Genomic DNA, 15569 nt, shown 5'->3' with positions numbered 1-15569 from the left:
TCGCCATGGCTGCCATTTTGGATTTTTACCACACTTCTGCAGACACTTCTGAAGGCGTGTTTACCTCAGTGCCCCTTCACTGCATTTTTGCCTGATGATTGCGTTTGGCATGACATCCCCACCAGCAATCAGCACTCAGATGAGCGGAAATTAATAGCAAAATTAACAGCAGACCAACAATCAAGAAATAAGCAATACCCTAATCGAGGAGCTACCAACTCAGACAAACCAGCTAAGAGTAAACAGCCCAGTCAAAGAATCACCAAGAAGATTCCCACCAATACTGACAGTGCAAGCCACTTGTGTACAGGGTTTTTTTTGGCATTGAACGCTCAGAACGGAGTTCCGGCACCTTTTTTGGATGGAACCTTGTAGGGTAGGCAAGGCGGGTTGTATGACATGTGTGAGTTCCGGCACCTTTTTCTTTTACGAAAAAAGCACTGCTTGTATATAAAAATAAGAGCAAATCCCATTCCTTAATAACACTGAGGATGTTACCTAGTTGGGTAACGAAACATCTGCAAGAAAATAACCAAGCTCAGAGAGCACCAAAGGCCCTACAACAATTTTCTAGCCCCACTTTGTACTCATTGTGAGTTCTGGACCATCAGAACCAGCTATTAGCTTTTTACCTGTTGATTCTTCACCAGAACAAACTTATATTCCTGCTACAAATAAAGTCTTGAATCGTCCTTTGAGTTCAGCGTTAACTATTGGATATTTCCACACAACGATAGTGTGGCTTGTGGCTTGCCGTCTTTGTGAGTTCAGTTTTGTTTATTCTTCAGTTTAACCTCGCCCGAGGCGTTTTCTGTTTGTTTCCCATTCAAGTATTTTCCAGTTCTGATAGAGGAGAATATTTGTAGCTCAGAGTTGAAATAAGGGGTCCTTGGTGCTCTGTGAGACGGTTGTTTTCTTGCAGACATTTCATTACCAGACTAGGTAACGTCATCACTGCTCTCATCCTGCTTAGATTTTTACAGAACAATCAAGGCATTGGAGAAACAGCCATTTTTCACTTTAGGTAGAGAGATGAGTGGCATATAAATTTAATAAATAAACAAATAGCCATTTCTGGCCTGCATCAGGAAAAAAAAATGCAAGAATGTGTGAATGAGAAAGTGTGTACAATAGGTGCAAGGAAGGAGGAAATAGTTATATATATAATTCCTGGTCTAGAAATCGCCTATTTTGGCTCCTGTTTTTTAAAGTCAGCGAATGCAAGAACTGACAAATATGCCCAGCATTTTTGTGCATGTAATATCTTCGGTCATTATTTTTAAATGATTTTCTTGACAGGAATGCAATCTTCTGTGTCTGTCTGGGATGTTAACCTGTCACACGAAGTGCAAAACCTGAAAAAACACATTGCAACGAGGCAAGAGCTAGCAGAGAAGATGAAGAATCTTTCGTTGGATTAACTTGCCGGAATTCACTATAATTTACACGAGACCATTGAAGTTAGTTTCACTGAAGGACGGGTGAAATACTTGTTAAATGCAACATTACCACCGGTTTCCTTTAAAATGAAAGAAAAATATTAATTACACAGCAGTGTTCGATATTCCAGATTAAACGGCAGCCCAAAAATGTATTGCTTCTGGTTTCAGATGCCATTAGGTTTAAATTAATTCTCTTTTGCTACTTTCTCTATTCTATTTATATCTTGCTGTAGGTATAAGTCAACACGATTTAACTGTTTTATGTACATTAGTTAAAATATAGAAGCTATTTAAATACCAGGAAATTAAAGGCATCCTAAGTGTAATTTTTGATAACACCAACTCACCCGTTGGGCACATTTGAAAATAATTTGGATGAAATTATTCTTTTCTCTGGCTTTTTTCAGCTCACGTTTTCTCCCCCCACACACACACACACCTTCGGCTTCTGCCCAAGGTGCTGCTTTAAGGATTTAACTGATTAAATTTAATGTGACCTTTAATAAAAGGTTACATTAATGCCAGGTTTTTCTCAGGCTTGGGTGGAAGCCAGAAAAAAAGGAAGATTCTTTTAATGAGTTGCAGGGGAGTGCCGGGCTCACAGGAGATCTGAAACATTCAAGATCACATCAAGTGTTAGTACCACACTTGGAATACTGCCTCCAGTTCTCGTTGCCAAGATCCAAAAAAAGTTGCTCAGACTGTAGAAAGCATTCCGGGAAGAGCAACAATGACGATTAGGGGTATGGAAGCCAAACTCTGCGATGAACCATTGAGGGAACTGGGTTTCTCTTGTCTAATAAAGAGGAGGAATCAGGAGTGACATGCGAGCAGTCTTCCAACGTTTGAAGGACTTTCACAGAGAGTCATTAGGTCAACCTATTCTGCAAAGCGCCTGAAGGAAGAAGGACAAGAAGTAATGGAATGAAAGCTTATCAAGGAGAGAAGCAACCTGGAATTAAGGAGGAATTTCCTGACAGTGAGAACAATCAATTAGCGGAACAAATTGCCTACAGAAGTTGCGGGTGCTCCATCACTGGAGGTTTTTAAGAAGAGATGGGACAGCCACTTGTCTGGAATGGTCTAGGCCAGGGGTAGGCAACCTTGGCTCTTTTATGACTTCTGGACTTCAATTCCCAGAATTCCTGAGCCAGCGTGGCTCAGCTTGGAAACCTCTCCCTTTTTCCTCAGTGAGGCTGGCTCAGGAATTATGGGAGTTGAAGTCCACAAGTCATAAAGAGGCCTAGGGCAGGGGTAGGCCACCTTGGCTCTTTTATGACTCGTTGGCTTCAATTCCCAGAATTCCTGAGCCAGCATGGCTCAGCTTGGAAACCTCTCCCTTTTCCCTCAGCATGGCTGGCTCAGGAATTCTGGGAGTTGAAGTCCACAAGTCATAAAGAGGCCTAGGGCAGGGCTAGGCAACCTTGGCTCTTTTAAGACTCCTGGACTACAACTCCCAGAATTCTTGAACCAGCATGGCTCAGCTTGGAAACCTCTCCCTTTCCCCTCACGAGTCATAAAAGAGCCAAGGTTGCCTACCCCTGGTATATAGGATCTCCTGCTTGAGCAATGGGTTGGACTAGAAGACCTCCAAGGTCCCTCTCATCTCTGTCATTCTGTATTCCTTCCAAATGGTTTTCTCAGTGGGGAGGACAAATAGGTTCCCAGTTACCGTTGTGAATTTGCACATCTGAATGCTGCATCCTGCATCTGGCTTTAGTGAGAAAAGTCTCTTATCAATAGATTGACTTTGGTATTATCCGGTTGTTTATGATCAATATGCAAAATGTAGCTGTGTTATAGACCTTTCTATATTTTGTGAAAGCAATTATGAATTGGGTTAGTAGTGATCTGAATCTGGGTTGCAGCATTACAACTAGTAACAATATATTTGTCTGAAACGGTATAAGGGCAGCTTTCCTGCCTGAGCAGCAGGTTGGACTAGACGACCTCCAAGGTCCCTTCCAACTCATTATTATTAACTATGGGGCTCTTCTTTTCTGTTTTTCACTGCTGGACAGCTCTCTCAAACCCTGACGCTTCTGGAATCAGGGTCTGCTTTTTCCCTGGAAAAAAAAGGGAATTATCAAGAAGAGGGGTGGGGGGGGGAAGTGTTAACTTCTTTGATTTTAGTGACACAGCCTGAAGAATAAGATGAGCCCACGAGGCATTCTGGACGTTTAAATCCCCATCTGGAAGTATGAAAGAAGGGCTATGGTTTATAATGACTGTGTAGTTGCAGATTAATCATTGTGACCCTCTCGAGACAGCCTTATTTTTCTGCAACTGTTTTGTTTATATGGAAAGGTGTAATTTAAAAACCTGTATGAACAGTGTATATTAAAAGGTAACAAGCATTTTATGTACCTTAAACAAAGCAATTCGTCCTGTAAATTATTTGGGCCTTAATCTGCGCAGTTAACGAAGTTTTATTCACGACTATTTCAAATAAAATCAAATATTTTGATACCGATTGAAGCTTGCCAGTAACTCCGTTCACTGAGATGACACACACCTGGATATCTCAACTCTACCAATAATACCAGTTGGCAGATTAAATCTAAAAGATTAAAAGATTAGTACTTTGTGTAAGTTTCCCCCCCCCCATTCTATAAGCTGTCACTGTGCTTAATAGAAAACCAGACTATTTGACATGGTTTCAGAAAGAGAGGGAATATGAAAGTAATTTGGGTGGATGCAATTGCTGGCTTTGATTTTGAAAGCAAGATGTGCTTCAAAAAAAAAATCCACTGGAATTTCTCAAGTTTAACCCTTCCCCCCCCCCCAGCAGAAAACAGTAACTGAAAGTCAAAAAGAGCTATGGTCGCACAGTGGTGAGAATGCAGCATTGCAGGCTAACTCTGCCGACTGCCAGGGGTTTGATCTTGACCGGCTCAAGGTTGACTCAGCCTTCCATTCTTCTGAGGTCGGCCAAATGAGGACCCAGAAACTCCAATGGGTTCATGTGGATTTGGAGATATTTTGTAAGAGGAGGTGTTGTTGTTAGCTGCAAAGTCGTGTCCGACCCATCGTGACCCCATGGACAACGTTCCTCCAGGCCTTCCTGTCCTCTACCATCTTCTGGAGTGCATTTAAGCTCACGCCTCCTGCTTCAGTGACTCCATCCAGCCACCTCCTTCTCTGTCGTCCCCTTCTTCTCTTGCCCTCAACCTTTCCCAGCATTAGGCTCTTCTCCAGTGAGTCCTTCCTTCTCATCAGGTGGCCAAAGTCTTTGAGTTTTAGCTTCAGGATCTGGCCTTCTAAAGAGCAGTCAGGGTTGATCTCCTCTAGGACTGACCGGTTTGATCGCCTTGCAGTCCGAGGGACTCGCAGGAGTCTTCTCCAGCACCATAGTTCGAAGGCCTCCATTCTTTGGCGCTTAGCCTTTCTTATGGTCCAGCTTTCAATGCCATACATTGCAACTGGGAAGACCACAGCCTTGACTATACGCACTTTTGTTGACAGGGTGATGTCTCTGCTTTTTAGTCTGCTGTCTAGATTTGCCATGGCAACACTGGAGAATTGAGCGGGACGACCTGTTGTGTTCTTGCCTTTTTTAAAAACAAGGTATTTTTCCCCCCTGCGTGTACTTTCTGCAGCATGCTACATTGTTCACCAACATCTTGTATCTGCACGATTATTTCTAATGTGGAAAAAATAGGGAGCCAGCTGGCGTAGTGGTTAAGGTGTTGGCCTCGAAACCAAAAGACTGTGAGTTCTAGTCCTGCCTTACGCACGAAAGCCAGCTGGATGACAGTTAATATAGTTGCAGCCCATTGCACGAACTTCTTAGCCCCTGCTAAGCGAAGCACTGAGGTTCTTAAGTGAACCGGGCAGTCGTTAAGCAAATCCCCCATTGACTTTGCTTGTCAGAATCCGGCTGGGAAAGGTTACAAAAGGTGATCACTGCAACTGTCCCAAGTACACGCCAGTTGCCAAGCATCTGAATTTTGTTCATGTGATTTTGCAAGGGACTTAACCGTGAAAGACGGTCCTAGGTCCCTCTTTTCAGCGCCGTTGTAACTTTGGAACGGTCCCTAAATGAACGGTCGTAAGCCAAGGACTACTTTATTAGGTAAGAAAACTTTGGTCTTTTTTTTCTTTTTTTTTAAAAAAAATATCAGCTACTTCTGTCTCTGCTTCGTGAAAAAGCCAAGTTGAAAACTCTCCTTCGTTTTGCTTTGATAATTCCATTGCAAACCCCCCCCCCAAAAAAAACACAATTCTCCTCCAACTGTTTTTCTCTGAATTTGTGACCTTCTCTAAGCAATCTGTGCCGGAGCTGCTTTCCCAAACAGCAAAAATCCCTCTGATCCGATGGCCTTTTTCCTTGAGCAGCTGCCTACGCTTCACGTTTCTATGGAGCGGTTGAAGATGTCGTTCCTTCGCGGGCGTCCCCGGCAAACCTGCCGATGCTGAAGCCATTTCTGCCCCCCCCCCAAAAATGTGAGTCTGACGAGTTGTTGGTTCCGCCCCCCCCCTTTGAAGAGGTTGGGCTTTCCTTACCCTACCTTATTGAATTCAGAAGAAACATGGTTTGCCTGCACTACATTATAGGCACGCTTTAATCATTCTTAACAAGTCTTCCTATATCCAAATCTGAAGTTGAAACATTTCCTTTGAGAACGTCTAAGGCTAAGCAATGCTAGTGAGCGATCTTGTGTCAGCCTTCTCTGTTTTTATAGTGTGCAAAATACCTGATTGGACAGCTTAGAGACCTATCATCAGTAATAAGGTTAAAAGAAAACAGAATATCCACTATAATGATCTCATTCTCTCATCTATCTATCTATCTATCTATCTATCTATCTATCTATCTATCTATCTATCTATCTATCTATCTATCTATCTATCTATCCATCCATCCATCATATATTTCTCTATCATCTATCTATCCATCCTATATTTCTCTATCATCTATCTTATCTCTTATCTCTCTCATCAATCTACAGTATCTAAGCTATATCTACATCACATCTATCCATCCACCCATCCTATATTTCTCTATCATCTATCTTATCTATTTTATTTTATTTTTTATTTATTTTAATTCCATTTATATCCCGCCCTTCTCCGAAGACTCACGGCGGCTTACAAGCTTAGCAGTAGCCTTCATTCTATGTATATGCCTGCTTATTAGGGCTTTCACACACACCCCAAGCGGCATTATTACAAAGTCAGCTTATTGCCCCCCACAATCTGGGTCCTCATTTTACCTACCTCGGAAGGACGGAAGGCTGAGTCAACCTTGAGCCTGGTGGGACTCGAACCTGCGCTAATTGCAGGCAGCTGGTGTCACTTAAGGAGGCATTAGCCCTCTGCTCCACCAAGGCTCTGTCTATCTCGTTTCTCATCAGTCTACACTATCTAAGCTATATCTACTGTATCTATATCATGTCTATCTATTCTATCCATCCATCCTATATTTCTCTCATCTATAAATCTTATCTCTTGTTTCTCTATCTCATCTATGATCTATCATCTACAGTATCTAAGCTATATCTATCTTATCTCTCTCTATATTATCTACCCATCCTATATTTCTCTATCATCTATCAATCTTATCTGTTTCTCATCTCTCATCTTTCCATCCATTCTATCCATTCTATCCATTCTATCCATCTATCTATCTATCTATCTATCTATCTATCTATCTATCTATCTATCTATCATCTATCTATCTATCTATCTATCTATCTATCTATCTATCTATCTATCTATCTATCTATCTATCATCTATCTTCTTATCTTTATATCACCTCTATATCATGTAGCTATATCATCTATATTTTATTTCTAGGATTTAGTCATGATCAGGAAAGTTTTTTTTTAAAAAAAATAGAAAGCTTAATGAGAATGAATTACGTGAGAACTTGATGTTCGTCAAGCAATCAGAACTGGGAAATACTCATTTCAATAAATGGGATTTATGTTTTGCTGATTTTATGGGTCAGCTCTCAAGGGTTATTAAATACAGCTACAAATTGTACCCCACTGCTGCATGTAAAAAAGATGTTATTTTACTTGCAGTCAGGATATGACTCTGCATGAGAACATTTAATAGATTCCAGATAATTCCATATGCCGAAATCCAGTATATTGCAGTTTTTGCATTATCAGTTGATATTTTGTGTGTGTGTGTACACACACACACACACACACACACACACAGATTGAAAATCTGTAAGTCACTTTTTGATCTAAAGGTGCCCGTAAAATAGTATTTTAAATAATTAATACTCAAAATGCACACACCCCAAAATGTGATTGTGGAACGGTGATGGCACCTAGTGACTAGTAAGGCAAATGACAACAGGTAACATATATGTTTAAAGCACACCTAATTTCCAAAGATCATCGTGAAATGTGGCTTTCAGAGCAAAGAACATGCAAAGTTTCCCTACACACTCAGGCACTGCCAAGATATTTAAAAGTATGAATTACAGTTTCTACTTGAGACACCATGGCTTTTACGCAAGAATACTTGAGCCGTTGCTCCTCTGTTGTTTTCTGCTTGAACAGACAGAATAGGAACAGCAGAAATTTACCTAATTGGGATGCCTTGGTGACTCATTACAATTTTTTTCCTCACGTGAAATAAACAATTGTATAGTATTCATGGTTTATGTTACTGACCGCGCCTCCCAGAACGATGAGTACCGAGGTACCATTGTATGCCCATTTGGATATACAGGTGAGCAGGGCACGCTAGGAGGACTATAAAGCCGAATATGGCGAGAATAGATATTTAAGCCTGTGCTTTTGTGAAGAAAAGTTTGAGAAGGAATGGTTGTGGAAGGAAAGGATGTGTCACCAATATGAAAGAACATTTAGGACTTATAGGTGGTTTGACTATAAAGAAGAGTTGACTCTGAAGAGAGCCACACGAAGGAAGAATGAATGTATAAAAAGGAAGAGTGACTGGACAGCGTTCATTACATTTTGAAAGAAGCTGAGGATCCGGGAGAACAAAAAACTTTGTGGGAAGAGATATGGCGTCGTAGTGGAAGCAGGTAAAAATGAACTTAATTAAAAAGCTCAAAAGTCCTTTAATAATGCAGAGGGCAAAAGGGAAACGTCACAGTTCCAACCAAAGGTGCTTTCCCCCCCCAAAGGCAACTCGATTTCCTTGAGGGTTTTTTTCTTTCTTTCTTTGAAAACCTTTCGCTTCTCCTCCAAGAAGCTTCTCCAGTTCTTCAGAATGTACACTGCGGGCCTTTACAGAATTTTAGGCTAATAAATAATGTGGCATTTCTTGTAGGGAAAAAAATAAAATAAAAACTTTGTGCAGTTGAACCTAATACGCCGAATTTATTTATTCCATAGTTTTCTTCTAAAATGATGAGGCCACAGGCGACAAGAATCTACCCTCCGTAGCCCATGAAAATAATCCATGTAGTCTTGCTGACACCTTTTTTTGATATTAACCACCATGTCTTCAGAAGCTGCCCTTCGTTCCTGAACACTGGACAAAGCCTCGGTCCCGTTCCTGAACAGCAGTGGTGAACATCTTCCTACTTCATTTTCACAAGCGATGAATTCGTGGTTTAATTTTTTTTTCCTGAAAACCAATCTGGTAACATGAAATTGTTCGGCCAAGGTCTCAGGGTGCCCCTCGACGGCTTCCTACGGACTCCATAACTCTTGGGAAATGGATCGATCCCATCAGCTGACAATCCCACCAGATTCCTACGTTCCCAAGAACTGCGAGCCAACACACCCACCACCCTAACTCAGAATGAGGGAAAAGCCAAATATTTTGGCAGAGGGGGAAAATAAAAAAAAAAGACTCTTTGTGATAACGATAAGCGGCTGTCTTGGGTGCAGAATTTTTAACGTCTTACAAGACCTACTGATTAATCTTCTTTAGAAGATGAAGGCCACCAGCCTGGGTGAGTTAGATTTTTCAAAAATGCTTTCCGCATGCAAGACAGTTTAAACCTACTAGTTTGATGCCCCCCCAAAAAAACTGATCTGACCATCTGAATGAGTTACTGATCTGACCATCTGAATGAGTTACGTTCATCTCCCCACAACAGTGTTGCTGGAATACAATATTTTTCACTGGCATCAGATTGTCTATCCCGGGCTGGGCGACTATGGCATCTTTAACCCAAAGGTGGTTTGTTTGTTTGTTTTCCCCAAGAGGCAATTGGACTTTTTGTTTTCAAAGAAAAAAACAACCCAAGACATTCAAAACATTCAAAGAAAAACAAGGAAGTCCAATTGCCTCTTGGGAAAAAACAACAACATAAAAGCACTTTTGGGACAACCATGACCTGGATCATTAAGAACAGGGGTCTTCAAATTTGGCCCTTTTATGACTCGTGGACTTCAACTCCCAGAATTCCTCAGCCAGGCACGCTGAGGGAAAAGGGAAAGCTTTCCAAGCTGAGTCATGCTGGCTGAGGAATTCTGGGAGTTGAAGTCCACGAGTCATAAAAGAGCCAAGGTTGCCTACCCCTGGCCTAGGCCGCTTTATGACTTGTGGACTTCAACTCCCAGAATTCCTCAGCCAGGCAAGCTGAGGGAAAAGGGAAAGCTTTCCAAGCTGAGCCATGCTGGCTGAGAAATTCTGGGAGTTGAAGTCCACGAGCCATAAAAGGGCCAGGTTTGAAGACCCCTAAGAACCTCCACAGACATATGGCATCCTTACGACCGATGGACTTCAACTCCCAGAATTCTTCAGCCCGCCAGGAATTCTGGGAGTTGAAAGCCACAGGTCGGCCACAGTTGCTCACCCCTGCCCCGTCCCTTCCATTGTCATTAAAATCAGATTTTTTTTCCCCCACTTCCACTTTCCAATTAACAGCCATGGGGTTTGTTTTTTTTAATCGTTGATAAAGCGCCAAGCTGGTACTTTTGAAGAGTTATTCCTACATTTTTATTCTTCAATGCAGAGAAGGCTATGGTGGAGCCATCCTACCTTTTTCCTTCTGTTAAGCTTTCCAAATAAATAATGGACCTCTAGTTCTTATTTAGGGACGCGGTGGCTCAGTGGGTTAGGACGCTGAGCTTGTCGATCAGAAGGTCGGCAGTTTGGCGGGTCGAATCCCGAGTGCCACGTAACAGAGTGAGCACCTGTTACTCGTCCCAGCTTCTGCCAACCTAGCAGTTCGAAAGCACGTAAAAATGCAAGTAGAAAAATAGGGACCACTCTGGTGGGAAGGTAACAGCGTTCCGTGCGCCTCTGGCGTCTAGTCATGCCGGCCACATGACCACGGAGACGTCCTAGGACAAGCGCTGGCTCTTCGGCTTTGAAACAGAGATGAGCACCGGCCCCTAAAGTCGGAAACGACCAGCACGCATGTGCAGGGGAACCTTTACCTTACCTTTACCTAGTTCTTACTTGTTAAAGGTGATGGTGGATGTTGAATAAAATTCACTGACAACATATGACTGCCTTTCATACCAATTACATAGATAAGGCTCAGGATTTAGCTCACATTTTCTTATTGTATACTAGAGAATGGAATTAAGAGGCACTGGATTCAATTCAGTAAAATTCATACTTCATCTGCAATATCAGCGTCCACTAATTCCAGTATTGCTTTTGTCCACCGTCTGCTATAAATTCAAGAAAGATTTAAGGCAAGGCACAAGCAGCTACAAGGCAGTCCTCAGCTTATGACCACAATTGAGCCAAAAATTTCTGTTGCTGTTTGTTAAGTGAATTTCGCCCCATTTTACGACCTTTCTCACCAGAGTTGTTAAGTGGATCACTGCAATTATGAAGTTAGTAGCGCAGTGGTGAAGTGAAACGGACTTCCTCATTGCCTTTGCTTGTTGGGAGGTTGCAAGAGGGGATCATGTGGCACTGCAAACGGTCATAAATACGAGTCAGTTGACAAGCGTGATCACATGACCATGGGGCGGCTGCAACAGTCCTAAGTGTTAAAATGGTCACTTCGAAGAGTTACCAGACAATCTGCTGTAAGATGTGATTATATACCTGTACGAACCAGCCTACAAAAATAATGGCGATCAGCACCGCAATCCAATTGGATGGTACCTTAAAACTCCAGAAAATTAACCATTTACCACAATGGATGCTTCAGATTGTCAAGTGTCCCTAGAGAAAGAGGCCGTCAATCACTCTCAACAAGTTACATTGCAAAGAGCCCATAATTCTTTGATCAATCCATTTGCCCCTCCCACCCCCACCCCTTGAAAGAGTTTGAAAACAAGCGATACGCTAAAAGGTTTTCCACATTTGTTTAAACAGCCAATTCCGTAAATCTGTTTATATGCTGCACGGGTCCCAGCACAAGATTTTTAACTTACTTTCTTGTTCGATTATTCTCTTATTTCCTGGGATTCTTACGGCAGCAGTTACATGCTAAAAGATAGGGGATTTTTTTTAATTTTTTTTTTTAAAAAACCACACCTTCCATCCTGTTTTAAAAACAAAACTATGGAACTTCTGAGTTTCGGCTGCAAATTTTCCTGCCCTGCTGCCTATGGAAAATACATCTCTTTCCAATTTCATTCCTTTGAACGTTATCAGTTAGGAGACTCTGAAACACCGAGTTGATAAGTTTCACAGTTTAATTGCAGTTTCTGAATTACGTCTCCTCTCAAAACCACCGTCCTGTTTTTCTCCGGGTAGTAGGACTTAATCATCTCGGACTCTTTTTTTTTTTGGAATCCTCGAAAGGACAAATAAGTCACACAGAAAAGTTAAGAATGGTTTTCCCTTTTTTTGTTGCTGCTGCTGCTGCAAAAGGCTCCTTTGTCCTCCGTTCGGGAGAGTCTTTTAACGTATTGCACAAATGTTTCGCTATAAAAATGCCTTCCCCGCGGGACGGAAAGACAACCGTTTCCGAAGGAGGGGCTATTCCGTCGCGTCCTCGGTCACGAGAGGTTCGTGGCCGTTTCGTTGACTATCTGGAAGTTGAACCTGTCAGAAAGGAAGCAGAGAAGTTAAGTTTCCCCCCCCTGCTTCTTCGTGCACTTCGGCTCGTTGTTGTTCAACTCCACCTATTCCTTTTTTTAAGAGGAAAATCGTAGCACAGCTGTATTTGGGAAGGGTTAAGACAATTTGCTCTACTGGTTAAGGCTTCAGGCTAGAAAGCAGGAGGTGGTGAGTTCTAGTCCTGCCTTCGCCATGAAAACCAGCTGCGTGACTTTGGGCCAATCACCTGGAGACTGTGAGTCTTAGTCCCGCCTCAGCCATAAAAGCTGGCCGGGCGACTTTGGGCCAATCACCTGGAGACTGTGAGTCTTAGTCCCGCCTCAGCCATAAAAGCTGGCCGGGCGACTTTGGGCCAATCACCTGGAGACTGTGAGTCTTAGTCCCGCCTTAGCCATGAAAGCTGGCTGGGTGACTTTGGGCGAGTCTTTTTTTCTCTTAGCCCAACTCACCTCACAGGGTTGTTGTGGGGAAAATAGGAGGAGGAAGGCGTGTTGGATATGTTCGTTGCCTTGAGTAAAAATAATAAAGGCAGGATGCAAATAAATAAAATAAAATATAAAAGATGTATCAAAGATTTTGTTAGAATCGTAGTACCGCTGCTAATGTTTATTCACTGTATTCATGGACTTTAATGAATACTCTTATGACAGGGCTCTTCAAACCCGGCCCCTAACTGTTTCAACTTTGCTCCTCAGGACGCTGCTAGGGCATTGCATGCCAAGGAAACCAGACACACAGATACCTTTCCACACCCCCATGCCATCGCTCTGCTAAACACCTAATTCTCACAACACTATCTTATGCCTAACAATATCTAAGCTTATAGTAGGACTGAATTACTATTTCCCTTCTCATTTTTCCTACTACTTTCTCCCATTGGTACCTTACGACTTATCCCCTGTTGTTTTGTACCTTATAAATTAGGACTGTACCTTATGATTTATGATCTGTGACTTACCATTTTCTTTCCTGGTATGTACACTGAGAGCTTCTGCACCGGAGACCAATTCCTTGTGCATATAATCACACTTGGCCAATAAAGAGTATTCCTATTCCTATACGACCCATGGGGTTCCTATCAGTTCTGTGATTCCATAAATATTCTAACGTCAACTTTCCCCCAAAGGCTAAAGAAATGGGGTGCAAGGGTGTCATTACAAGGAAGACCCCCTAAAAATTGGGATGTCAAGACTGAATCGCTATGAAACTTGCTAACCTTTATTGCTAACCAACTTGCCACGGAAAAGGCGGGAGGGGTAGAAAGCGCAGGGAGGAAACTTGCACGGACCTTGAGAGCCTGCAAGAACGTCAAGGTCACTAACGCAGCTGCTTGATGGAGAAACGGACCGTTCCCATAACAAGCCAAAGTTCTATGATTGGACAATGGAAGCACCCGGTGAGTGAGGGCAGGGGAAGCTATTCTTTAACTAAGCAAATTTTCGGGTGGGAAAACCAGAGCTGGTTTTTCTTCTTCGGTTCTGAGATGTCTATTCCATAAAGTGTTATCTTTTACGGCACTGCAAAGTCTTGACGATTCTTTAAGTTTGCTGTCAGCAAAGCTCCGCTCCCAAAACAGCTCTTAGATTTTTCCAAGGATCCTCCCCCCTCATCTGGATTTATAACCTTATTCTGTTCCGTTGTCTCTCTGAGCGAGGCAGGAAAGGAAAGCAGAGTCCTGTCTAAGGCTTGACACAAACAAAGCCTCTCTGGAGTCCTTGGTGCTCTCTATGATCTTGGTTTTTTGCTTGCAGACCTTTTGCGATCCAACTAGGGAACCTTCATCAGTGACAAAAACTGTTCTGTCCCAGCCTACGTACGTCCTTGTTACTTCACAAGACAACTCCTCTTTTAACAGCAGACTGGAAAAACAGGCCCTTTTTATTTAAGTTACAGACCTTGTCCACAAACAAAACAGCAGGAGCCAACAGGAAATAACTCAGTGGTAACAGAAACAGACCATCATCTCTTGACACAGAAGGTCTTTGCAAACGGTTGCTTCCAGCAACCAGCCCTGCCCACGCATTCCCTTTTTGTTACGCAGCCCCCAAGCCGTGGCTTCTCACTGCTTTCTCCTTCTCCCCTGGAGTTGCCCCATTGCCTCCCTCTGATTTGCTCGGGTGACCTGTCTACGTTTTTGAGCATCTCTGAGGTTTTCCAGCTGTGCTTCCTCAGAGTCTGACTCATCCTCCCAGCACAGCTGGCTTTCAACTTGATCACGATTGTAGGAGCCAGGTTCTTCCTCACTTTGTAAGTCTTGTAACTCATCAGAGCCTTCCTCCGACTCTGATGGCTCCCAGGCATCTCCTCCTCCTCTGATGCCCTGGACTCAGCTGTTGGGATCACAGGCTGGCACAGAATCACAAAAAAAAAGTCTGAGAAACTTCACACTGATGACGTTCCCTAGTTGAGTCATGAAATGTCTGCAAGCAAACAGCCAAGCTCAGAGAGAACCACGGACCGCACAGTTCAACCCTGAGCTACAAGTATTCTCTTCTCTTAAAGCTCAGGGGTTACTCGGAATATACTTACAGGTGTAGATTTAGAAGACTTCAGTCTGAAACGGCAACAGAGAATTTCCACTATGAATCTTCCAATGCTGTGTAAAATGCCTACAGCAAGAGAACAAATTGAACATTTGGTGACGCTGGTTATCATCCGATGCTGTACTGTGGTTATGCGGTCATTATCCAGAGTATAAAATGATGAGGCTGAGAGCAATTTTACAACACTGGACAGAAGACCCGAAGCAATCCTAAATCCCGGACCAGTGCTGCTTTTGGGGTGCATAATTTACAGCCCCCCTCAAATAAATCTGTAATCTGAAAGTGCTTTCCCCATTCCATTTTCCTTTCGGATCACAATTCCTATAATTCTTAAACCCAACATTTGGTCGGCTCGGGAAAAAGGGAGTTTTAGATCAGACCAGACTGCTGTAAATTTTGAACCGCCTGTTGAAAATACCTTTAAAATAGATCTAAAATGTATAACGTGGGAACCAGCCCTTAGAAAGCTCTGAAATTGTTTGTTAAAGGAGAATATGAAAATAAAATTAATTTCAAAAAGATTCGGGGACCATTCTGAAGATAAACAAACAAGCCAACTGCAACAGGCTTTCACGCGTTTGTCATTTGCACACTCCACAACCAGCTTCCGACAAGCAAAGGCAATGGGGGTGGAGGGGGGGGGGAAAGCTGGATTCATTTAAGGACTAA

General features: G+C 42.6%; 2 protein-coding genes across 6 annotated transcripts in view; one reads left to right on the top strand and one right to left on the bottom strand.

The window, feature by feature from the left end:
- LRRK2 (leucine rich repeat kinase 2) overlaps positions 1–3909 on the top strand; it is a 95189-nt gene extending 91280 nt beyond the window's left edge. For all 3 annotated transcript variants that reach the window (XM_081330713.1, XM_081330712.1, XM_081330711.1), the window contains one exon: positions 1300–3909. In XM_081330713.1, the coding sequence (XP_081186839.1) occupies positions 1300–1421 (122 nt within the window). In that variant the 3' untranslated portion in view covers positions 1422–3909. The remainder of the gene's footprint in view (positions 1–1299) is intronic.
- Positions 3910–11972: 8063 nt separating this feature from the next.
- The window catches only part of ERGIC2 (ERGIC and golgi 2), a 43353-nt gene continuing 39756 nt past the window's right edge, over positions 11973–15569 (bottom strand). For 2 of the 3 annotated variants that reach the window (XM_081330715.1, XM_081330716.1), the window contains 2 exons: positions 14887–14966; positions 11973–12342 (listed from right to left, as the gene is read on the bottom strand). In XM_081330715.1, coding sequence (XP_081186841.1) covers positions 12277–12342; positions 14887–14966 — 146 coding nt within the window. In that variant the 3' untranslated portion in view covers positions 11973–12276. Of the gene's footprint in view, positions 12866–14886; positions 14967–15569 lie in introns of all 3 variants that reach the window. The other variant, XM_081330717.1, reaches the window with a different exon arrangement.

The sequence above is a fragment of the Vipera berus genome (genome assembly GCF_964194415.1).
Source record: "Vipera berus genome assembly, chromosome: 6".
Taxonomy (NCBI): domain Eukaryota; kingdom Metazoa; phylum Chordata; class Lepidosauria; order Squamata; family Viperidae; genus Vipera; species Vipera berus.
The sequence above is the reverse complement of the archived record's forward strand: the minus strand, read 5'-3'. Positions and strand labels throughout refer to the sequence as shown.